The sequence below is a fragment of the Sinohyriopsis cumingii genome, chromosome 2 (genome assembly GCF_028554795.1).
Source record: "Sinohyriopsis cumingii isolate HCF-2022 chromosome 2, ASM2855479v2, whole genome shotgun sequence".
NCBI lineage: Eukaryota > Metazoa > Mollusca > Bivalvia > Unionida > Unionidae > Sinohyriopsis > Sinohyriopsis cumingii.
Genome location: NC_142962.1, coordinates 150309748 through 150335659, shown reverse-complemented (window position 1 = coordinate 150335659; position 25912 = coordinate 150309748). Strand labels below are relative to the sequence as shown.

General features: G+C 35.6%; 1 protein-coding gene across 1 annotated transcript; it reads left to right on the top strand.

Annotated features, from left to right (window-relative positions):
• Positions 1-1867: 1867 nt before the first annotated feature.
• On the top strand, positions 1868-25912 carry LOC149806077 (uncharacterized). The gene is made up of 3 exons (XM_089950953.1): positions 1868-2062; positions 22294-22779; positions 25126-25912. Exons 1-3 carry the CDS (start codon positions 1990-1992, stop codon positions 25284-25286), a joined length of 720 nt encoding a protein of 239 aa, XP_089807079.1. The 5' UTR covers positions 1868-1989; the 3' UTR covers positions 25287-25912.

Genomic DNA, 25912 nt, shown 5'->3' with positions numbered 1-25912 from the left:
TCATCGAACCGAAACAATAAGTTAATGCTGTGTGGGTATATCTGTGTCTCAGTGTATCTATTCGGCCAATTAGATTTCCTTTATTTTATGGATTTTTGGTACATATGCCTCTAAATGATTGAAATACCAACCAAAATTAATATACTCTGGGCATAGTCTCGCTCAATCAGACACTCTTATAGTTTCTCGGGATCTTCGCCCTATCATAATGCGGTCAAAAGGTAGGTTTACCTCGTAACGCCAGCACAATTCTTCCCAAAATTGGAAATTCGATTTGACTGAATAAATGAGGCGGTGTCTCACATAATTTTAACGATAATATATCATTTATATGGACATTTTCATTGGCTGATTGAAACACACCTCTTGTACATTTGTTGTCACATTATGTCCTTTGTAAATTCCACTTTATGTTTTTGGTTTGAATGATCGCAGAAAAAATATGTATGTACAAATTTGGAAATAGGGAAAAATGACTTTGAAGTTGCACATTTACCGAACCGTCTTCTATCGGTAACAGAGATCAGTAACGGATTTTTCCAGATCTTCGTTTGCAGAAATTGCCTCGGATCCATGCGATAGTCAGAATGAAAAAAAGAAACTCCGCACCTTGACACGGAACATCTTTCAAGTAACTTGAGGAAAACTCTTGCTTCTTTCGAAATGCCACTGACACTTAAATTTGACAGTTGCAATTGTCTTGCAGAACACCGTTTTGTCTGTGCCCCCATTTACCCTATGATTTGCAGTAATATAACGGACTACATAAAGTTTAAGTCTTAAGCCAGTAACTCCAGAACTGTTACTGTTAACTTCACAGGTTGTGTTGTCACATTTTAACACAAAAAGTGTTGAAGTGGCAATTCAAATGAGGATGACCTCGTGGTCAATCTGATTATAGTCATATTCCACTGTCCTGACGGCAACCGCAAAGTGATCATAATTGGTGAACTGTGTTATTACCATAATCGCTAATTTTAAAAGCCAATCAGATGAAGTCTTATACCTTCGCATTTGGGAACTCTGCATTATCGAGAAAGAACAACCATGTGCCGAACGATTTGATTCAGTTTCAAATTTCTGAAAGCAACATTTCAATTGGCTAATACAAAGGTCACAAGAACATGACCCCTAAGCGGTCGCTGTCAGATCTTTACGTAGGACAATGGAGATTACGGTCACACGGTCAATGCAGTAAGTGGCGTTGTTTACATCGTCGATGAATAACAGTTTGCAACTAGTGTATTCCTTTTCATGAGTAAATGCCATCTGTAACATACTCTGACATTTAGCCCATCACTGCTGTCATGGCCTATCAGATGTTTAGAAAGCAGGTTTCAAAATTATGATAGCTATCCACCAAAAGTAGAAAAGTGATCATTCATTTCTTACTGGTGTTTTGCATTCTCTTAAAAACACATGTGTTACAACAGCATATATGCATGTATGTATGTATGTATGTATGTATGTATGTATGTATGTATGTATGTTGTGTGTGTGTGTGTGTATGGATGTATGTGTGCATGCATACATGCATTCATGCATGTATGTATGGGAAATTAGTTACATTGTCATTTGTACCTAACATTCGTATGATCACCGCTATCGTTACCTCCAAGCTGTTTCACACGAATCACCACTCCACATAACCCACACCCTAAACGTAAATATAAATATACGAAATGATCGCCTTTATGGGAAAAATCACAACTTTAAGGAATAAATTTAAACTATCATGATATAAGATTAGGGTTCACAACAAATTTTCGAGCTTTTCAAAACCTGCGCAAACAGTTAATTTACGTTATGGTACTCTAAAGGTTAAAACTTTAAGTACAGCTAGTCAGACAAGACAACACAAAGTTCATCCTCTAATTGCTTTTCTCTGACAAGTCAGACAGGATGTAACATGTTTCTGTTCATAATGACGTATACTTTAGAAACGATAGGCTAAAATCAGCTTTATATATGCTGCGTATAACATAGGTCATGTTTTCGATTACTGTGTCCATCATCTGTTTCGAATTTGTAGTTGGACTGCTAGAAAACTGTGACGTCAAAGGTAAGTGTAAATCTCGTAATGACAAGTAAATAAGCTTTAATTGGCGATATTTGTCAATTAGTCATTCTATTAATCCATTACATGATTCAATTAATCATTGTATTTGTCCATTCCATGATTCAATTAATATTTGTTTAGTCCATTCTATGATTCAAGTAATAATTGTATTAGTCCTTTCCATGATTGAGCTAATTCCTGTATTAGTCCATTCCATGATTCAAGTAATCGTTGTATTAGTCTATTCCGTGATTCAGCTAATCATTGTATTAGGCTAGTCCATGATTGAGCTAATTCCTGTATTAGTCCATTCCGTGATTCAGCTAATCATTGTATTAGTCCATTCCATGATTCAAGTAATACTTGTTTAGTCCATTCTATGATTCAAGTAATAATTGTATTAGTCCATTCCATGATTGAACTAATTCCTGTATTAGTCCATTCCATGATTCAAGTAATCGTTGTATTAGTCCATTCCGTGATTCAGCTAATCCTTGTATTAGTCCATTCCATGATTCAAATAATTATTGTATCAATATATTCTATGATTCAAGTAATTATTGTATCAGTCTATTCTATGATTCATGTAATTATTGTATCAGTCTATTCTATGATTCATGTAATTATTGTATCAGTCTATTCTATGATTCATGTAATTATTGTATCAGTCTATTCTATGATTCAAGTAATTATTGTATCAATATATTCTATGATTCAAGTAATTATTGTATCAGTCTATTCTATGATTCAAGTAATTATTGTATCAGTCTATTCTATGATTCATGTAATTATTGTATCAGTCTATTCTATGATTCATGTAATTATTGTATCAGTCTATTCTATGATTCAAGTAATTATTGTATCAGTCTATTCTATGATTCATGTAATTATTGTATCAGTCTATTCTATGATTCATGTAATTATTGTATCAGTCTATTCTATGATTCAAGTAATTACTGTATCAGTCTATTCTATGATTCAAGTAATTATTGTATCCGTCCATTCTATGATCATATGATCATTACGCTTAAGACGGAAATTGTGTTCATGTATTTGTGATAACTTGTTGTATGAAAGGTTGAAATGTGTTAAAAATGCTATCATAGTACATGGTGAAACTCGGATATGTAAACACTTGATGAGACAAGCAATAAGGTCTTCCATTTTTTCATTCACAAAAAGAAATGAATTCCTTACTTACATACATGTAGACATTCAATGTCATAAGGCTAGTTTTCAGCTCACCTGATTATAAGGTAAAGTTACCTTCCGGCATGGTCCTGCCTCGGGAATACTTGGAACGTCATCTATCGTGGATCTTGCGTCGTCCATCAACATTTTGTTATCATCGTTCTCTAAAAACCGCCTCTAGCTCAGTTTAGAGCAAACTTGACAGGGAGTAGTATAGTTTAAACAGCTTTCAAGTTGGCAGGAATTATCACAATCCAGCATAAACTATGGTCGCTGCTACTAAAACCATAATACCATAAATAGTTAAATGATCCAAAATTGCTTATCTTGCAACATTTGTGGAAAGTAAATCAACTTCTGATGTAGTTCAAAACACAATGTGTATCGTACCAGTGTCAGAGGCAAGGGATTTCTAACTCACAAAAAAGACAAAACTACCAGTGTCAGAGGCAAGGGATTTCTAACCCACAACATGAGACAAAAATGGACAAAACTATTCAGAGATCAAGTGCAAATCATGGTCATGCGGAGAGCATTTAAAAATTACAGTGTTACATTGTTAACATTACCAAAGCTGATTTTATCAGACTAATGATGCTAACTAGTTCTGAAATAAGGCCATCCGTTGCCACATTGAGAAAAATAACATATACTGAATTCAAAATATGCTGAAGCCTTTAGTGTAAGGGTAATGAAATAAATACAGCGACGAATTCAAGATATTTAAATTACAGTTCTGTATCTAAAATATTACTGCACTATTAAAACTAGAGTATTTCACAAGAATATTTAAAATAATGGACCAGTCAGAGTATGAGGGAAACTAGTGAACACAAAATACTAATTTGAAATCTTTGCACATGTAACAAACTTATATCGTATTGAATTGAAGTTTTGCAGACTGGTGTTGAATGTTCTACGAGTTCGACAAAACGTAACAATGTCCATGTCCTGTGGTATTTGTTTAAAAGTTTCGATTAAAGGATACTAAAACTAATTGTGTTGAAAAATAATATTTAGGACAAAAATGTTAAAACTTGTCGATTTCAAATATCATAGAAATGTTCCAGAATGCTTTAGACCGTACGTAGATTTGTTTCCATGTTACTTTCAAGGCCATTATCATTGAACTAATCAGCAACCGTTCTGACAGCAACTTGTTTAAAACAGTGCAGAATTAGTAAAAGGAACATATTAAGTATTTGAAGTAAGTATATACACGAATCTGTGTTCGGCTAAAAAGTGACTGTGCAACACGAAGATCTCGTAATTGTTAGATGATCATATTTCCAATGACCCAAAGAAGACGTATAAAGAAGACATATGCTTCTTATAGGACAAGAGTTTATTTAAAACAAAACATGATCGCTCAGTCTATGAAGCACCTTCAGCAAATTCGTCCATCAGACTGAAGGTTTGGACACAAATCTGAAACGATTCGAATTAATTTAACAAACGTTGAACATTACTGAAAATAACAGTACCTGTTACAGAAGGGTCCTTCTCCTTGCTTGATGATAATACCAAGACCATTCTCAGGTGGAAAGTATAATGTTGTATTTCGTTCAAAACACATACAGACAAAGATCTTGATTGAAGACATCTTTGCTAAGATCCTGATAACACAGTTATTTACACAGAAAGTAATCAACTTAAACGCAACAAAAATAAAGTAAATACAGCGAATTAAAATAATGGCTAACTGAACAGCCTACCAATATTGCTCAGTCAAGGAAGAGAAAGATTTCCTTACACAATAATTGATGCAAGCCTCATGGGTGATCAGAAGCATGCCGATATTGTCTTCGTGCGACCATACGAAAAGGACAACAATAAATCAAGTACAGTTTGATAATTATATATATTTTCTCAAAAAATATAGCAGAGTTTTGAATTTGCTGCAAAAGTAGGACATCATTTATGGTTAACCTACTCAAACAAATATTATGTGTAGGGCAAAGGTTATTACTATACGTTAGAATTTGACAATGATTATCATATGAACAGACGAAGAGTACAGTGCGGTAAGAGTTTTTGGCAGAACCACCGAAAATGTGCACTGTGGATGGCAGCATTCGGTTGTGGGATTTCAATTGTCAGCTAAGAAACAAACGCTTTTCGGAGTAAAAGAAATATTTCTATATGTTTTATGCCTGCTTTAAAAAAGAGAAAACTGTCGCCTGAATGTAACACACTTGTCTGAATGAAAACGTCCTTAATTCTGCTAGTAACAGAATATATATAAAACAAATTTAACTTCATATGCAATCATTTCAAACATTCCATCATATGAGGAAAATATTTTAAAGGTCATATAATTAAAGTTGCTTCACCGGTAAGGCGAGAACGCTTTGAGTGATGATTTTAGATAGGATTATTGTAAGACAGGAATAATTATACGGTAGATCAACTTGAATCAAGCGGCAGGACATACTTCCTTTTGCAATATAGCAGCAACTTACACATGAAATTAACTCAGGATCGAATAAAAAATAAATGATAGGTATTTTAGATCCCCAAGTTCAAAACAAAACATTTATTACATAGTATGTTTGAACTGAGCTATTAGTCTTAGGACATCCATGTTATAATGGTGGTAATAATGGAACAATATAGAAAGATTTTGATAAGTGAAACTCGATAATGTTGTCGGTGCTGACGGTATACTTTTCTTTTCGAGTCACATGGTTATGAAGATGGTTGGATTCCAAAATAATTTAAAGGAATACAACAACACATTTCAACTTTACTTTGACCATACCATCAATACAGATGTTGTGAGGAAAGTTGTTTTAATGGCTGATAATTATTCCGTGACAGCACGCCAGGATACCATAGAAAAGAAAAAAGAAGAAAAAAAAGAGTAAATATTATGTGGAGAAGTAGAAACGATGGCAGAGCCTTTACATGTAATATCAGGAAATACAGCTTCGCCTTTGGCACACTTACTGAACAGAATCCAATGCTCAGACGTTGAGATGAAACATCGCAATCCCTAAGTGTGAACAAAGCCCAATTAAAAACACAAACAAATATATACATCTACATATATGCAGAAGGAATGGATCTGCTCCGCTTGGGGCATGAATTGAATTTTTAGAGTCCGTTTGATAATGGTCCGACAAATATGTCAGTATAAGATAATATAGTAGAAAATGACAGAGTTGAGACAAACCAGAGCAAACGTTTTGGGAAATCTTGGGCCACTGGAAACAGGTGTCATAAAACGATATTTTCCAGAATAGTTATTACTAAAGGCAGACTAGAGAGAATTTCGATGGATGTGCTAAACATTTTTGGTTGTTAGAGAACGTAATCCTGGTTGTCTAAACTAAACGAGGAGAGTGTGTGTTCCCGGACGAATTTCCAGCTTTTAAGCAATTCCCTTCGCAAAATTGGTCAGTCCAAGTTTCTGAGGCAAGCCAGAATTTACCTTAGAAAAAGTGTAGCTTACTTTAGATTGTCAAAGGGACATGTTTCAGAAAGTTGCGGACATGAAATGAGAGCGATTCAGCTGCAGAATAGAAGCGAGTCTCAATAAATCACAAGGTCAGTCTCAATTGTATATACTATATTCATTGAATTAAGTTTGTAATTATTTGCTAAAGTATTCTTTTAAATTCATGCTTCAATTTTCACTGAGTACAAAAAAATTAATAGTACATTCATCTGTCTTGAATATAGCTGAAAACATATATTGTACGAATGTCATTCATTAATCTGATACTAATTGTGAGAATTAATGTATTTGTTGTGCTTTTTCTTGAAATCTTATATCCTAAAGATTTCATGCATTTATTCTGATACGAACTGTGAAAAGTATATTATCCGTCTTAAATGATTTGTATATTGTATGCTGAAAATTGATTTTGATTTTAATATGTCTGAAAATGTCTGTCAATTAATCACTAATTAGCAAAGTAACGTAATTAGAACAAGGAGAGGAATCCATTAATTCATTTGTGAATTCTTTTCAACCGATAATAGACGGTATTAGCGTTAGGAATCTATGCTGACTGATATTGTTCAGTTGGGAACTTATAGCCCACAGCGGGGTGTAATGGTCTAATTTATGTTATGGTTAACAGCAGGAATGGGAGTAGTTCATAACAATATATTAAGTTATGGTGGTAGGTTGTGTTTATTAGTATTTGGTTTCGAAATGACCATATTAGTTATGTGGAATTGTCATACTACAATATCTCATGTAAAAGAGAATGGGATTAGTGTTGGTTACAGGATAAGATGAAACCTGATACGTATTTAAGCTGGGCATTTTATTTTTATTTGAAGCAGAAAAATGTCCATACCTGTACTGCACAGTTGTAAATAGCAGTCTACAACCAAAGCGGTTGATGATCCTAAGAGCCCAGAGGAATCGAGAAAGAAAGTAAACAAATACGACAACTCCGACCTATCACCAACAGTGATTTGGAAGAGACCAGAAGCAACTAGGTGATGCTGGCATGTCAGCAATTTGCGTTCGATCAGTCACTCGATTATATGATGAAATTTGTTCTATCAGTATAACAGAACGGCCAATTGAATTTTTCGCATCCATTTTTAACTCTATTTCTAGGAGAAAGTGAATCATTCAAATGTCATGTTCAATTTTATTTTGTTTATGTAATTGATTAAACCTTTATGTTTTACATACGTAGGCTCGTGCTGCTTTTTTATATGCTCTATTATATATCTCTTCTCAGATCTCTGCTATTCCATCCCTTAATTTCATAACGTGTTTAATGTTTACTCGATCCAGGCAATAACATCGTTTTCGATGATTTCCTAGATAACGCTAAGCAAACACTATAATGAGTAGATAGCAAACATCATCTCCTACCTTCTGACAAAATCTAATAATTCCAAACAAATAAAATAACATATTCAGTTCAAGAAAGGAGCCTTTCATGCTGTTCTCAAAACTTAACGTATTACATTTCGAATAATTTCAGGCAATTATGCTGTTTGGTGTTTGGTCTGCTTCTTTTAATTTTGTTTGGCTGTTTGGTGGATGTTTACTTTTGACTCTTTTCCTTTTTGGATGATGGGGTGGGGGTAATAAAAATACCAATATATGTATTAAGCCACTTTGATTCTTTTTCCAATCAATGTATCATCTTTTTCTCCCGATGGAACACTACCGAAACAAGTCAAAGGGGCATAAGATATCTTTGTCAAGTTACATCTAATATTTCAAAATCATTGTCGTATGCTGCCATTGTTAGTGTGATGTCACTGAATAGCACATATATTCATATCGATGTCTTAGTCAGTTTACCGAAATAACAAAAGATGAATATGTACCTACAAATATCAGTATATACTTCACTGATTGTCTGCGTGGAAACTAATTATTACTCTATGTGGTTTAAGTAGTTTCATCACATTAATTTCAAAACGACAATAGTAGACAAATAAAAGAACGTTAAAGACTGCACAAAAATTATAAATACACGTGTACTCGTTGCTTTATTATTTTTGCGTATGTGCCTTTAGCAACAGTAATTACAACGTTTAAACTTGTGCTCTTTGGTTCATTTTCAGAAATACTTTTGTCCTTTCTGTCTTGTTCATACTGGAATTTATTTATCTAGTATTTGACCATGCTGGATTGGATAGGTCAAATGCAGAACATTGAAGATATCATCTATGTCTATATTATTATAACATAACACAACATTAAATAACCTTAACTTCATACAAAAAGCACGTAGTAGATACAATATATAATGCACATATAACGCATTGACGCATAAATGAATGTGTAAAAGTGATAGAAAATCTGTGTACACATAACTCGTCAAAGAGAGGGAGAGAATTACACAGCGGAAAAAGATAATTTAAGTTGAAAGTGCATTGCGAACAAATTTAAAAGGCATTTTTGACAGTTGTTGCAACTTAGTTTTTAAATAATTGTGATAGTTTATGAACACTTGGTTATGCCAATAATAAGGATCAATATAAAAAATTTAAGTGAGTCCTATAGAGGACATATTATGGAAAAATGGTATTCATCTTCGACATCATTATTTAAACAAAATTTAATTATCTTGTGACGTCTTTTGTTTTTTTCCAAGTCTTTCTTTGCCGGTACCTGAAGGTTGTGACAAAGTATTAAATTTGTTTACATTATTTCTGTGACTGACATCAGCAATTATTCCTAAAAAAAATACCGATCAGGAAAATATGTTGGCATCTTTTTATATTAATGCAGAATTCCATGCGGTAAAAATGTTTATTTTAGTTTGTTCAAAAAGGATAAAAACATATATCGATTAAATGACGGTAACTGAGATCAGTTGTTTATTTTTGAGTTAGAAACCCCCATTTTTTGTAATTCATTTGTTTGCAATAAACAGTAAATTTGCATATTTTGTGAAAGAATACAATTTTCTGCGTTTAGTATTTTGAACTAGTAATTAATTATATGCAGCTCTTTACGTGCATACAGTAGATATCGCGTCAGCTCTCCATACACAACCATGTTGTTTGTAGATATCTTAATATCTTAATAACCGTTTGCAATATATTTTCTACGTACCCTTTCTACATTTTTCAGCTTTCGAAAAGAGCCATATTGCTCAGCAGTAGTAAAAAAAAAAAATGGACATACCAAGGAATCATATTAAGCATACACTATATTCACTGGACACTGCAGATTGTTAGTATTTAGATTAAGTTCTTTGCGTTGACACCTATACCAGCAGTATTATTTCTAACTCATCAAAACGGACCTATGCTGGTAAAAGCAGGTCCTAAATAGTTCCAAGTATCCATAATGTATAGATTCATATACAAATCTTCATACTTAATGAAACGTGTAGTCATCTGACGCTTATGCTAAAAATCATGACCTTAGTTTGATCAGTGTTTACAAATATATTCCCAGTTATAAAGTATGAATGTCACTTCCCGAAGTAAGCTTTTAGTCAAAATGCTACCGTATCATGAGCAAAGCAATGCAAGATGCAACAATATTTCTTCTCAATTGACACCCGCATTGATATAAAGTTGTAATGTAATTTCCGTATCATTAATATACAGTGAAAATGGTAACTGAGAGAGGTTTTCGCCTTGAATGTGTGTTGAAGCACTTTACTCGTTAATACACTATGGTGTAAATATATCTTAGTATCATAAACGTTTACAGTCATTCTGTACTTTACTATTTTAAGCTAGATACTTGTAAATTTTACGTAATCGGTATTTTTCTAAACTCAATAAAGGCACTAAAACATATTCTTTTCATCGAAACGTTTTCAATACAAGTCTTTACTATATATATGATCTCTACTAGATTATTATTATACATAAAACCAAATAGTGCATCAGTAATAATAACATGCTTGTGTCTCAAGTTGTGCTTGTAAAAACGTTTCTTAAAGAGCTAAGCAATGTTATTCCTCCATAATTATTCGCTTCGGATGAATCCTCTATTTAAGATTGGTCTAGTAAGACTCTTGTTCCAAATAAAGGTAAATACCCCTGCTAGATATCAAGTCAACATGTTTCAGGGTTTGGTTTAGTAAAATTGGAAACGACTCTATAATGTATTCATTCACATCTGTATTAAGACCAGGTACTTGAACGTTTTCTGTATTGCTGTTGTTTTAGTGGGATTTGTTTCCACATCACAGCTGAGGTGCTAACAACTTCGGGTTCCTATGAACTCTGGTATGTATATTTATATTGTGAACTTGATTCTTGTCTGACTGACTTTTGCCATGATTTAAGTAGTAAACATGGTGTTTACTTCAAAGTTAAAATGTGTTTCCCATTGGAAAGTTTGTTTTTTCAAAGACATTTACTGCGTCGTAGGTCAGGTGGATATTTGTATGTATAGAAGTGTGGTAATCATTTATTCATTCCTGTTTTTTATTTCCCCTTGGGAATCTATGATCAGAGCTTGCAGTTGTGTTTAGATATAAGTTGAAAGGAATTATTGGTTTAAATAATTCATTGGACGTACGAAGTGCTCATTGATTTTTTGGACTAAAACACTACCTTGGGATCATTGAAAACTCATTCAAAGACTTTCTGGATTGTATCATTGTGGTGTTCAAGGCTACTGAAATTCATACGGAACTGTATATATTTTGGACTTGTGACAGGGCATTTAGGATTATTTGCGATTTAATTCGCAATAAAATAAGGTGTCTCTAAACCTTTCACTGTGTAACTAAGATATATGCAAATATAAGGAGTTAATTGATTCAGTTAGAATAACTTGAATGTAGCAAGGTATACTGAATAATAAATTAAGTAACGATTATTAAGATAATGTTTGCCTTTAGCATGATAGTATTGTTTTAGGATCAATTGTACAAATAGTAAATGAAAAGTACAGTATACAATTGCTTTTTTAATGACTGCAGAGAGAGAGACAGACAGACAGAGACAGACAGACAGACAGAGACAAAGAGAGAGGAATGAAAACAACTTTAACATTTTACACTTGACTCGCTTATAGTGATTTTATTTTTATATTGTCAAAATAGAAGAAAGAAAGTAAACCAGAAACTTTGGCAACCCAGCAATCAAAATAAAGTCTTAGAGAGTACAGAATATCTGTCACACATATTATTAGTTTGCGTTCCCCAACTGTGTGAAGGTCTGCCATGTCTTGTAATTTTTTATTTTTAAGAATACTTAGGTCTGACTGGTCCTGTAATTTTCAGTGTAGCCGATACATTGACACTTGTGAATTTTTCCAAATATCACGTTTGTATTACTTATTTGTGCATTAGCGATACCCATGCGAAAGATGATATCTTTAATTTCACAATCAGCTATATCTCTCTGAATATCAACTACTGCCATGATAACTAAAAGCAGCAACAACTGTCGAAGAATTTTTTCTAAAAGACCGCTAAAGAACATTTTGACAGATTTCAATAAAAGGCATCCTGATATGAATCACATTGATACTTGTACAAATGATAGCGACCCACAGTCAAAATATGGCCTAAATTATTTTTCAAAAAACAACTTAAAACGACTGTTTAAAAATGAACTCGCTCGATATTTTCTCCTCTGTGAGACCTTCCTAGAAATCGATGAAAAACGTGTACCTATGTAACAATTACAACGGTGTCAGCAAAACGACATCATGGTTTGTTCAGCAGCGCACGACATCTTATCGACGGAATGGAAATTGAAGCATGTTTAGACAACGTCGATATTGTCACGTCGATTAGCGGAGTCGCCTATTACAGCGAGTATTGTGAGAGATCCCCTGAACATGTAAGTGATCCTTCACAAGGATACAACGACACTGCAGATCAGGAACAGTTATAATGGGACAGTCAAAGAACCTCACAACATCCTCCTTCAGGTCGCTATACATACTACAGAAACGTTCTTGTTTTATTATCCCAATTACAACCTTGGATTTCTGCAGCGTGGATGTCAACTTCATGGAGCCTCGTTGTCGTTTTCATGTGAGCATCTTCTCAGTCAGATATTCTGGTTTTGCAAGGGATTTTAACAGGCTATTTCGGTGCTAAACAAGCAGTTATGTGTAACCGAAACCCCAAATGACACGATTCAGTTTCGCATGACGAAGGCGTCTATAATGCAAAGTTACGTTGTCGAAATTAACATTGTGTATACCTACAAAAAAACCTTCTTAGGGCCGCAGAAATGTTGTTTTTTATATAAAAATTATTTATGGGCTCCGGAGACACTTCAACGTTGTTGTAAAAAAACAAAATCACTGTTGACTCGACAAAACGAAAATTCAGCAGTTTTCCTGTCAAAGAAATACTCAACAATGAGAGAGCGCAGCAAAACACGTGCTTGTGGTGTTTAAAAAAAAGGATCGAATAAAGAGCGGACATCTCCGTGGTAAGATGATATTTGAACAGTTAATAGTGTCCTAAGTTTCTTTGTATTTTCTAATTACGTGGTCATCAAGTATAATATTATTATGTTGCACATGCTGTGGTAGTAAATGCAGAGGCATGAAACGTTGACGCTGGTCTGCAGTTTCTCAGAAATAAATCAATATGTTGTACTCAAATGAATACGTTTCGTTGGAACTCCTAAGCTGGTACAGGCAGTCAGTGGAAGATATTCATTTTCGTGCACGTGTAGCTATGGGTGTTGTCATTTATAGATGCATTGATCTTGGTCTCTTTGACAAGACTATGGTGCTTTAGGGCTCTGTTGTTGGGGCGAGGGTTCTTGATGAGCCTTAGGAAAACCCGTAGTTTCTTAAAATCGTAATTGCTTCCACAAACTCGTAATTGAACTACAGAATTAAAACTAATGCCACATAACGAAATAAATACTGACCTCTGTCAAAACCAACCTGCGAAAATTAAAAGCGCAATGAGAAACCACTGTGGTGCTGTTAAAGTAAATACAACGTTATCAGCTCAATGCTGCAAAACAAAAGAATATCGAAGTAACATCAAAGTTATCAAAATCCAAGGAGACGCAAATGCTAAAAAAAACTTTAAATATTTCCATTCATCGCAGCATTTCCAGTGCTGCTTTCGACTACGGTCTCCATGCTTGCGAGAAACGTCTGCGTTAAAGTTATTCATGAATAAAAAGTGTCTCTGTAGAAAAAGATAGATGGTGGCAGCATACTATCAAGTTATCGAAAAAGAGGAAGAACTTCGATTATCCAGTTTTCGGAGTTAACACCTCTCGAACGGAAGAAATTCTTGGTTGTGGCCTCATAGTTAATGATTGCAGTGCGTCCCTAGACCAATGTTGATTCACTAACAGTGACAACATCGACCAAGTGCATTTGATGCATCTTCGGGCGGGATGAACTTGCATGGATGATTGGGAACCAGTCATCATCAACTTGGATTCGTCGATCGGAATTTAACCGTACTGACTCACATACGCAATACTGGATCTTGACTCAAACGGGTTTGCACCTCCTTGTTAACCTTTTGTTTATTTGCGAAGGCGACAGTGTCGTCTACCGCTATTTTATTCAACGCTGCTTCGCAAACTCGAACAAACGGCACTTTAGACGAACATCTCATTGTTGGAGCACTGTCTGTATTTGACAGAACAGAACGTTAATGTGAAAATCAGCAAGCGATTGAACTGATAGTATGGTTGTTAATGCCAACACCAGATTGTCACAAAAATGTATAATGTTATACGATGGCATTTATTATAAAACACGTATGACTCTGGAGTATACACTGTATCTTATTAAACAAAAATGAATGAACTGTCTTTCGTATACGTATTCGAGATAACTTCTACCTGGAGGACAAGTCGCATGTAAACATTGCTTTGGGCGATCATGGAACTGGGAAGACAGTATGTTGGATCAGCTGGCAGAGCGTGCCAATATACATGATGATTGGGTACTGCTTATCGATGAATATCTGAGAGCGTGCCAATATCCATGATGACTGTGTACTGCTTGTCGATGAATATCTGAGAGCGTGCCAATATCCATGATGACTGTGTACTGCTTGTCGATGAATATCTGAGAGCGTGCCAATATCCATGATGACTGTGTACTGCTTGTCGATGAATATCTGAGAGCGTGCCAATATCCATGATGACTGTGTAGTGCTTGTCGACGAATATCTGAGAGCGTGCCAATATCCATGATGACTGTGTACTGCTTGTCGATGAATATCTGCGCAAAAACAATCCAACATGATATATGCGAGGGCCCAATAGAAATTGATCGTTGGGATCAATTTGATGTTTCAATAGCAACTTAAGACCAGTGTGGAATCATTACATTATTACATGAAAACATTCGGTCGCTGAAAACGTCTGGCGTGAAATCACGCAGGGATTGTTCAACAAAGATGAATTTGAATCCACCGACAATATCACCACGAGTACTACGAAACTGTTCGCTTTTGTCGTTTTGTCCCCGTTGGGGTAATTTCATCAGTCTCCTCCTCTACATCATGACGAATGTAGCCCCAAAGTGACCGATGCACGTCAATTTTGTTCGCGGTGATGCAAGCATCCCACAAACACTTCCGTGACCTGAGTGATACTAGTTATGGTGGGTGGTAGAGTCTCATCAGGATTGAATTGCTCCAAACGGTTTTCAGAAAGGCAAAACCTAGCATTTAATACTAATCTGTGATTGTAGAAAGGATTATGCTGCAGAAGGATGTACCATTTTAGGCAACCTATGGTAACTATCAATATATACACTGCGAGCGTATGCGTTTTCGATGATAAGCTGTTGTAGGTGTGAAGATTTTTTTCTTCTTCTGTTTTTGAATGTACTCAGTTTTTGGCTTGTATTACATACTTAAATTATACTAATAAGTAAACTCCCTTCTTATTTGATCTAAAACTATTTTGTCATCTATTACCTTTTATTCCTCTATGTCGTTGTTTTAAATTATATTCTGTGAGTATCACGTTAAAATACGCGGTTACTGCTAAAATATCTGCATGTTTTATCAGATGACCATGTGTCGCTAACATAGTTTACTCATATTTACTAGTTATTGGAGTTCTCTTGCAGAAACAGAACCGTAAAGGATCTTTATTCCTTAACAGTTTCTGGCCTATACATCAGGGTCATTGCAGCTATTAATTTCTACTTGACCCGTAACCAGATTATATTTCAATGTGTACAAGGGTCGGTTAATGCCGTTTAGACTCAAATATTCATCTACAAATAGAACGAAATTATTATCGATGTTTACATCCGCTGCCAGCTGATCCAACACACCGTCGGTGGTAAATTCCGTAAGCTCATTACCGAGGTCAGATTCCTTTACGTATTTAATAATGATAAGATCTAATTTTAGACACAAACACCGAATTTTGGTAAAGTAGCCATTTGGATAAATGTGTAACCCTTCGAACTGAATTTCATCTCAGGTAAATAATGATGCTGAAAATTCAACTATGCAAGATCCTTAGCTCTACTGCCAGTATTGGACTTATAATATAATTTTCTGATTTAAAATGAAAATCAAGATGCTTCCTATGATTTATCTACATTATATTGTACCCCACGTATTTATATTTCCACTTATGATAAATATGATCCGGACTCGCTCCGGTTTAAGATGTGACGTTTAGGTACATCAAAGCTATTGTTAATAAAATGAAAAATAAGTCAGCCACCACCGACGGCACTGAGGCCATTGTGTTCCACGCCTTCTTTGACTAATATTTCCTAAATTGTACCCTATAACCGTACCACGCATGGTGCTGCAAGCACGTGAGCAAGTTCTTTATGCACGTAATACCTTGTTGCAATATTGGCTGTATCACCATAACCGTCACGTCGCTGTCTCTGATTCCACCAATGTCAGTGAGCTCAACCAGATTTTGTTTACCACATAGTCAACATTGAGCTTGACAATGATATCGTGAATGTCTACATTAGAAGTTTTCAGTTTACCAGTTTGGTCTGCAAAACTCACAAGCTCACCTGGATCGATACTAACCACAACTCTCATAAATCCGCTTTGGTAGCAAATCTGCTAAAATCCAAATCAGCAACGTGTCGTCGAGCTGCGTAACGTACGTAAATGTTTGTAGACATTGCTGCATAATATTGCACGTATTTTAATGAGAAATCTATATGTGTTTGTTGGGATTGTAGCCTTTTGTAGTCTTCTCGTGCGGTTTGTTGCGACTGTTACACATATTTGACTTTTCTGCGCCGTTCTATCACATTTTGAGTTAACTGTTGCTGTTCTTAAGCGAACTGACGGCTTCGCTTCTCATACTTTTATATGGTATCACTGCCAGACATTTTTATATGATTATTGTTTTTTATTCTTTAGTTGACATTTCCAAACAGTTTCAATGTTTACCCCCGCGACTACAAGTTTCAGTGAAATCAATGGTGAGAAAACTGTACTGGTCCGAAGTAATTCGAGCAAACACGACACGAAATTCATATCACTTGTGCTCGGCGGCAAGCCATGTGCAATGAATATTTCCAAGACCGTGCGCGTCAATACTACGAAATATCGTTAGCATATGAGAGTTGTCACGTATATTTTTTTTCACAAGAGCATATCGTTGAGTATAATTCCAGTTTTTCGCGGCGGCCTCTTGAAAATATTTACTCGGGATGTACTTGATTTTCAAGCATCACACCTTTGTACACCGCAAGATTGCTTTTGTTTGCAACCAACTCGTCAATGGTAGGGTTTCGTCAACGATAGAAAAGAAAGATAGTCAACGACCACAGTTGTTTTTGGTGTTGCTACCTCTTCTCGAAGCTTTTTTTATCAGATTTTAAAACATCATAACATGGTTCATCATCGGCCTATGACACAGCCACGTTCAATCGATCACAAGTTAACCATCATAACACTATACTGAACAACAGTTGAGTTTCTCCAGATCCAGTGGGGTTAATGACCAGTGCACGGATTGAGTTAGGAAATATGATTCCGTTACCATACATGGACGGCTTAGGTTTTGCTTGTGTTGAGAAATCGGTGAGTGAAAACTCTTATTTTTTCTTCTTTCGCCTGATGCCATTCAAATACCTGTCTGTCGTAAAATATGATCATCTCTTCATATAGTGTGCAATGTTGCCCAAAGACACGTACCGCAAATCAGACTCAAGTTCAAGCATGTAATAGACGAACCGTGATTACTAGAACTTGTGTTCCATGTGGATCAAAAAGGTCCGCCGTTTATAAAACAAAAAGCCACTTGCGGCGATGATATTGCGGATACATTAACAATGTTACCAGGAACAGCATGGAGTAAATATCACGGTTAAAAACATCTTCATGGTTACACTTACTGTTGGCCTGGTAAACTGCTTGATCTGGTACTCGATTCTAACAACCAATCAAGACCTGGTGAGGCACACATCATCCACGTTGATGCTGTGTGTTACTGACATGACCCTGCTTATAAAGCATCCAATGATATATGTGGACTTCAATGCGCCGACGTGGATCTGATTCCTGCCTTAAATTCAATTAATTTAACACTGGGAGAGCGAATCGCGATGGACCGTCAAAGGAGGCATGAAAGTCGAGACTGCAGTGTGTGGTAGACAAAGTCCACTTAGAGGTTTCACCTCTAGTAGACACAAGTCCACTCATTGCATGCAAATTATAATGATGTAAACAAACGAGCAATGGACACAGACGGCCACGAAGACATTGCAGGTATAATTTCTGTTTTAGATTTTTTACAATCATGTGGATCATCCTTTGGTTTTTAATGTTCTTGCTAGAGCTCTACGGTCCTACCACAATCGAGCATATTCTGGGTCGATCGTCTTTGCCAGGTGTGTATATGGGTGGGATAATTGTCAAATCACCTATGTTTCTGAAATGTAAAGTCTGGTATTTACGATTTTTGTGTTATTGCACGAATATACTCAGCTGCTTCAGTAGCGATAGCAACGTCAAGACGACGATTTTGTTCATCCTCAGTACCAATGCAGCTTTTGTTTCATACTCGTCTAATACCACAAGGATATCAGTTTTCTTGCGCCTCTGGGTATAAGGATATTATACGCACTGCAAAGTGTCACAGTTGCTTAACCGTTGGTTTATTTTTGCTGGTGATTCTTGTTGCTACTGCTGCGGTGCTAATCGATGCCCTTGTCGAATTCATTACAAATATGTATCTCAATAATTCAAGTAGGTCAGCCTTTGTCATACAACCTAGCATGTGTAGTCCAGCTGTTTGACTTTGATGCTACATTTAAAGCAGAGTCGTGTACTAATCCATCACTTAATACTAGAGTGCTTATTATACACTATTTATAATAGCATATTCTGGCACAGCATTCGTATTTTCCAAGACAGCTTTGCATTTCTTGCTTTCCAATGCCGTAGAGCTTCGTATACACATACCTACTGTAATGTACATTTAAATTAAATTGTTTATCTGTTAGTTTAAAAAAAAATAATTGCATGTTATTGTAATGTAACATTGTTTGCTGGACTTGACCTTGTCCAAAATTGAGTTCATTTCTGCTTGACCTGATTGACTTATTATTCTTTTAAATTTAATTTCTCTAAACAACTAAAATAGCTTTATTATACTCGATGTGTATGAGCTTATTAACCAAATTATTAATCAGGTCAATAAGAAGTAGTAAATATGTTGATCATGGTCAGGGTTTTAAAGATTCCCATGTGCATTATATAGGTTATTGTGTTGTAAGTAAACAAGGCTCATTAGGATCATTCTAGAAGGTTATTTTCCATTAGGTAATGGTTGGTTTTAGAAAACACTAATGTGACCTAAGGTCAAGCAGAGAACTATATTATCTTGTGATATTTAGCACTTCAAGTTGTAATATATTGTGACCAGTTTAGGCTGAATTTTATTTTCTTCAAATTATTGAATTCAAGTGATTATTTTCTCTGGAAATACAAAAGTGCTCTGACCAAATTCTTGGATAAAGATATTCGTTGGAATTTATAATGAATTCAAATAAAGAATAAAATTAATGTGATTCAACAAGAGACTACTGACACACCAACACTTCGCTGACCATAACAGAAACGTGATCAGCTTCAATTTTGGATATCATCGGGACTTGAACTCAGTTTCATTCAGGACTTTTTATTACTAGGATTTGTGTTTTTAATTCTCGGATCATTTTGGATATAATTCGCAATACCTTAAGTTCTTTTTTCTCAGTTTTCACTGTGTATTCCAGGGAAATAAATTATTGGTTAAATTTGACAAAACTTGTTGTCTTCACTCTTTTCTGTGACTTATTTTAATAGCATTGACTCGTAACACCACAAGCGTTTTTCTAATTGGAGGAAACACTGCTACATGTTCTGTTCCGTGTTGTTAGCAACACATTTCTTGCACTCTACATTGCCAACACAAAGCTGTAAATCAACACTTGCTAAGTGATTAATTATCTAAGAGTACCTTTAACGAAATCGTTTTACTGTGTTGAATAAAACGTCTTTCAGAAACAAGTCAGATTCAGTAAGCGCAAATGAATCATCATGGAGTATTATAGCAACATAAATATTTTCAGGTGACTGTCGCACGTACCCAATAATATTAAACCTCTCGTGAATTTCATCCACATTTTGTGTTTAGTAAGAGCATATAATAGCATATAATATTTTTCTTATATATTCGAGCTGTCTATTTTGGTGGGGGGGGGGGCTTCGCATTCTTTTGCAACACAAAACAAATTGAGCTCGGATGTCATTCTTTGACTTCTGACTCAAAGTCATTTGTTTAATTAGCCTGCTTTTTAGCATCCTCATCACTACATCTGGAGCAGGTATCACCAGAATTATCAAAAAGTTCAGCTTCAGTGGGTAATTATTAATATCGTCTTCTTTTCTGACTCTGTTTTTTGACGCACTAAATTCTACAAATTCTTTGTTTTTCTTTGCTCCTAAATCTGTCGGTACCATTTCTAGGGTCATTCACAAGTTAACTCATTTATCAGTACATTCTGGAAGAATTCGGAGAATGCGTATAACATCTTCTGCGCTTCTTGAATGAAAATACATGATGAAATCAGTCGATAAAGTGTTTTTAGTTTTTCTGCTACACCTCTGATATTCCAGTCTTTTGGTAATTTAATACCATTTCTAGAAACGTCAATAATTTCGCTCAATATAGCTTGGCAGTTTATTGCGTTAGTATCAGACATAGAAACTCAACACACACACACACACACACACACACACACACACACTCATGCACACAATTCGTTATAAATTGATGAATCTAACTCATGCTGCTAGTGAGGGCACCTGTTACAAAATGTTCCTTGTACCAGAATCCAAATCTATTAATCTATTCGGCCATGTGCTTATCTCAAAATGGGACTGAACAAGATCGAAGGAAAGGCTTCGCGGTACACGAGAACTCCGTTACTAGGAGAGAGGTATTCAACATTCAGATCTACGCACAGACTCACTGAGAAATGAAAGATATACTCATGAGATTATAGTCATAAACTGACACGTACATATATAGAAATGAAATGTATGTTCATGTTGACACCCACATACATACAAACCGGACGAACAAAATGGAGTTACAAAGGTTACCTTCGCATTCGTCTGCCCTTTTAAGGAGGCCCCCCCCCCAGCCATGCCTAAAATGTCATTCTGAATTTCATGTTGTATTTATTGTGGATTTTCTCTATTTTGGTCGGTATTTGATAGTGTCATATGAGAAAGGCTTATCCTTCAGTTCAATCTGCTTAATTTTACTGTCGTATTACGTTAAAAATAAAGATTGATGTTCTGATAAAAGACACGATGAGACCAGAGATCAGCTTTCGACACGAAGTTGACATTGCAATGACAAATGTACTTTTCTATTACTCACCATGGCATTATGCACCACGGTTGCTTAGAGAATTACTTGAATCTTGTATCTGATAAGTTATGTCAGCCAATGAACTTGTTTTATAGCATCACCTTGGTGCTCCTTGTTTCCCACGTTTCTAATCTTGCTGAAAGATTGGAAATGATTTTACGCAGAACTCTTATCTTAACGCAGTCTCTGATACACTCTCACTTCACTTACACGAACTTGTTATGCGGAAATAAATAATTATCTTATTAAATGATTCGTATATTGTTTGTTTATTTGCCTGGTTTGTGGGGTCGGTTGGCTAGATGCCTGGCAAGCTAATTTGTTCCTGTTTTCAGACAAACGTTGAAAAGCATTAAAAAAAGTTATGCAAAATTTAAACAGATATATTATATACACTGAAGATACTGATTGCATTTGTTTAGGATTTTGGTATGTGATGTTTTGATGCGGTAGTGGTGGTGGGGGCTGGAGAATACAAGGGAATAAAAACAAATGTAATATATTATGATAAATGTTCTATGTCTGTACGCAGACAATGAATTACAATGTCCTATTAGAAGATATAAAATGACTGTCCTTGACCATGCAAAACTGCAAGTCTAACTTGCATGTAACCCTTATAGTAATAGGGCGGAAAGTTCAAGTGACCAAGAGACAGTGTGTATATTTTCAATGAAATCAAAAGAATGATGGTCAGTAGACAGATAGCTATAAAGTTTGTTTAATTCTTTCACATTCCTTATTGAATCACGCAAATATATTCATAATTTCAGCTTTAAAATGTCACTTCTCACTTGAGAGTCACAGAGAATTGAAATCTTGCCTAGACATGATAATGGTTCCGCCGCCGCCACCTCCACATTATAATGTCGAAGTCGATTGTACAAAGATCTCGATGATAACAATGCCAGATACAAGTAGATCGTCTTCCCAAAGAAATATCTCGAATTGGCCAACGCATAAGACGTCAGCTTCGCCAACTACAGGAACTTTTGCAAATGCTATTCAAACACTTGAGACGACAAACTTGACTTCTACTCCGACAGCGGAGGCGAGAACAAAAAGACCAGTCCCGTTACCAATTACCACTACTCGGGCAAGGAGCGTTACATCCCCTCGGGCACCAATTGCTGACCCGATGTCATCTTTCCATACTAAACGACCACCCATCATCACAAAATGGACATCGTTTACCAGCCTCATGACAGAAACCAATGTATATGACACTCCATGTACACCTGTGAACAGTGTACCAATTTGTAAGCATTTGTTTCTTAGATATTTTCGTAACTACAAGCCACATTAAAGAACTGCTCTTAATTACCTCACACTGCCGTATTGTCATATGATTTGATTTTATGGTATTCAACTACCCCAGCCTGCACCACCCAGCAGCTGATACTATCATACTGATTTTAAACAAAAGAAGCATCACGTATACAAAAAGTGCACAAAACCCTCATTAAATGATAGTTTCTAACTCGATTGTCGCCAGTGGATTCCTAACAATGTCACTTGGTTGCATTTCAAAACTAACAGTAGTTCCTTTACTAATACAGCATTCATTCGTTCATGTTTATGTAGGCGAGACTACTTTTTCATACAACAGGAGGGTTTTTGATAAGCCCAGAATAATTCTGTAAAATATCTTAACTAACTGGAGTTAAAACCGTTTGAACCTATTTTATTTTGTTCAATGTTTGTTTGTGAAATATTAAAATTGCGCGTTGGAAATATTAGGCGCAGACGACATAGTTTTTATCTTCTATATATGTGTAGTCCTAGTAACGTCGGCACTCAATGAAAATTGACTCTTTCAGGACTTTGAAGAAGAAAGTAAACAGGCTCAGTGTCTACAATGAAAACTCCTGTTTGATTTGAGACACGAACAAGATTACAGTATTAGCACCCCACCCCAACCAATCGGCGTCAACCAGGTTATAAATAATACATTACTGAATGAAATGACCACCTTTTGTTCATTAGTTATACCCTTTATGTTTTTCCTTTTTAAAAGTCGCAAGTGGCGAGGGGGACAAAATGCCGGAGGGTTGTGAGGTGTAGGTGGTTACTGTTGGTCTCTGCATCCGTCATTGCTCATTATTAGTGTTACGTCTGTCGCCTGCCCTGTCGTACTTTTGACAACCATTGCTTTATTCGATTTCTCCACGACATACCTTTGCCAATCTTATTCAGATTTCTAAAATTGATCCCTTTAAATATATTAAAACTGGTGTTGATTCGCATTTAAGGCTTTAAACCTTCAAACTCCTTTAGAAAACACTATCGTCAGTATCGACGAAATTCAAGCGAGGCTATAATAGTATCAACAGCTTCAAAGCTGGTATAAATGAAGTCAATTCAAAAATATTATAACGTTTATAAAAAAGCGGTTGAAAGTCTTAGAGAAAGTCTGAAACCGAGCTGCCTGGCATCAATACATTTCAAATTTAAATAAATAATGATCAACCGTTACTTAATACGGTAACCGTAATTTAAGGCATGAGCCATTTTAATGAACTTGTTTAAGACAGCTTGGCTATTTAGATAAGTTTAAGGATTGGATTTGATGATAGCTTATTTTAGGTAAAATCGATGATATGGGACAAGAACGCGGTGGTGCTGACCAAATGGTCGCTGCTGCAAGAGCTAGTGAAGGTATACCTCGTGACTTGGATGAAATGAGGTTACATATAACAACATATTTACAAATATGCTTTTAGATTTAAGCAATGAATATGGCAGTATTTTGGTAGAATAGGAGAGGAAGCGGAAGACACGAAACACGTTTTTGTATATTTTATAACACTGTTTTGACTACGTTCCGTGCATGATTGGAACGCATATTTACCATTGTCGGAAAAGGAAAAACATTATCTTCAGACAATATATTTTATACTCTTTCGATGAGACTTTTTCATGCACTGCCTGGGTGCCCCGCGTGAAGTTTTTTGTTATACTGGTGGAAGATGTAATATCACTATAATGATGTTCGCTATAACGGTTTTGATTTTTTTAAAAATTCAACTGAAAATGTAACCGGGCTGTACTTCTTTCAAATTGTTTGATACCAGTTTTAATTTTTGCGAATCGTACATGCGTAGCTGTCAGATTTATTTTCTTCAATATTATTAATTTCAATATTTTCATATATTTTCCTGTTTGATTCGATTTATAAATAATACCATTACCCCAAAAGATCCATTAAAAACGTAATTCAGAATCATACGTAAAGAGACAATAAAATATTAGATTTTCTTTTCTTTTAACATCAGCATTAAAAACTAAGTAAATGAAAACAAGATCTTGCAACATCCAAGTATTTAAAGAATGTTCTAACGAATCGCGTTGCTCAAGAGATCGTCGTTTTCATTGCATAGTCCTTGAAAGTTGTAGTCATAACATTTTGGCCTTCTCCTAGCTAGTTCAAGGTTAACGCGTCCGATTTCTGCGAGAAAATATTTGTTTCCCGAATTTAGTAAATACGCTCAAAATTGTAGCTTGCGTAATGTAAATACCCGTACTACTTTCTATACTGTACACTCTATCTGTGAACCTCTTCAAGTCTTATTTAATTGCATATTTTTTAACTTCTTTTTCTTCAGGGATGCGTCACGTTCAGTATTATCCTAACACAGAAGACCAGTGTAGAAGCTATTACGTATGTGATTCGGGACACCTCTATCGCCGTCCGTGCCCACCATTTACCCGCTTCAGTCGTAAGGGTCAAGTGTGTGATTGGGAACATCGCGTACTATGTGTATAACAGTGGCTAAGCGTTATTCAAAATGAATCATCAAACAGAGAAGCCACTTCGAGACTCCATCTTCAGAACATGTGTCTGCCTAAGGCTATTTTGACCCCTAGGTCATTTGGACATAGAACACAATTAATTTTACTATATGTTCTCTACATTTGTTTCTCACTACTGACCTTTCCACTGTGTGACAACCAATACAAATGATATGTTAATTTAAAATACCTTCAAAAATGACTTCACGGTGAAGTTCCTGTCAAAGATTGACCTGCAATATTTTGAGAGGTTGGACTGTCAACAGAGTAGTAGTAAACATAACACAGATTTCACTTCCGGATCATCACCAAGGCCTTATTACTCACTGCACACTGTCGCCGAAATACACACGTAAAACCACACCCTGAGCTCATATTCTCAAGAATAAACAATTACCTTTAAATCCCTACCAAACATGCATAAATATAACTATTCTATCACCACCTAAACGAGAAGGAAAAATATATTCTAAACATAGACTAGAGCTACATTCGCCGACCAGCTGGGTGATCACGTCCGTATGTTAACAGCCTAACAAAATAGTTCCCATCATTTGACCTTTTTAAAGCAATTTAGTGTTGTTTGTTGACTTGCTAAGG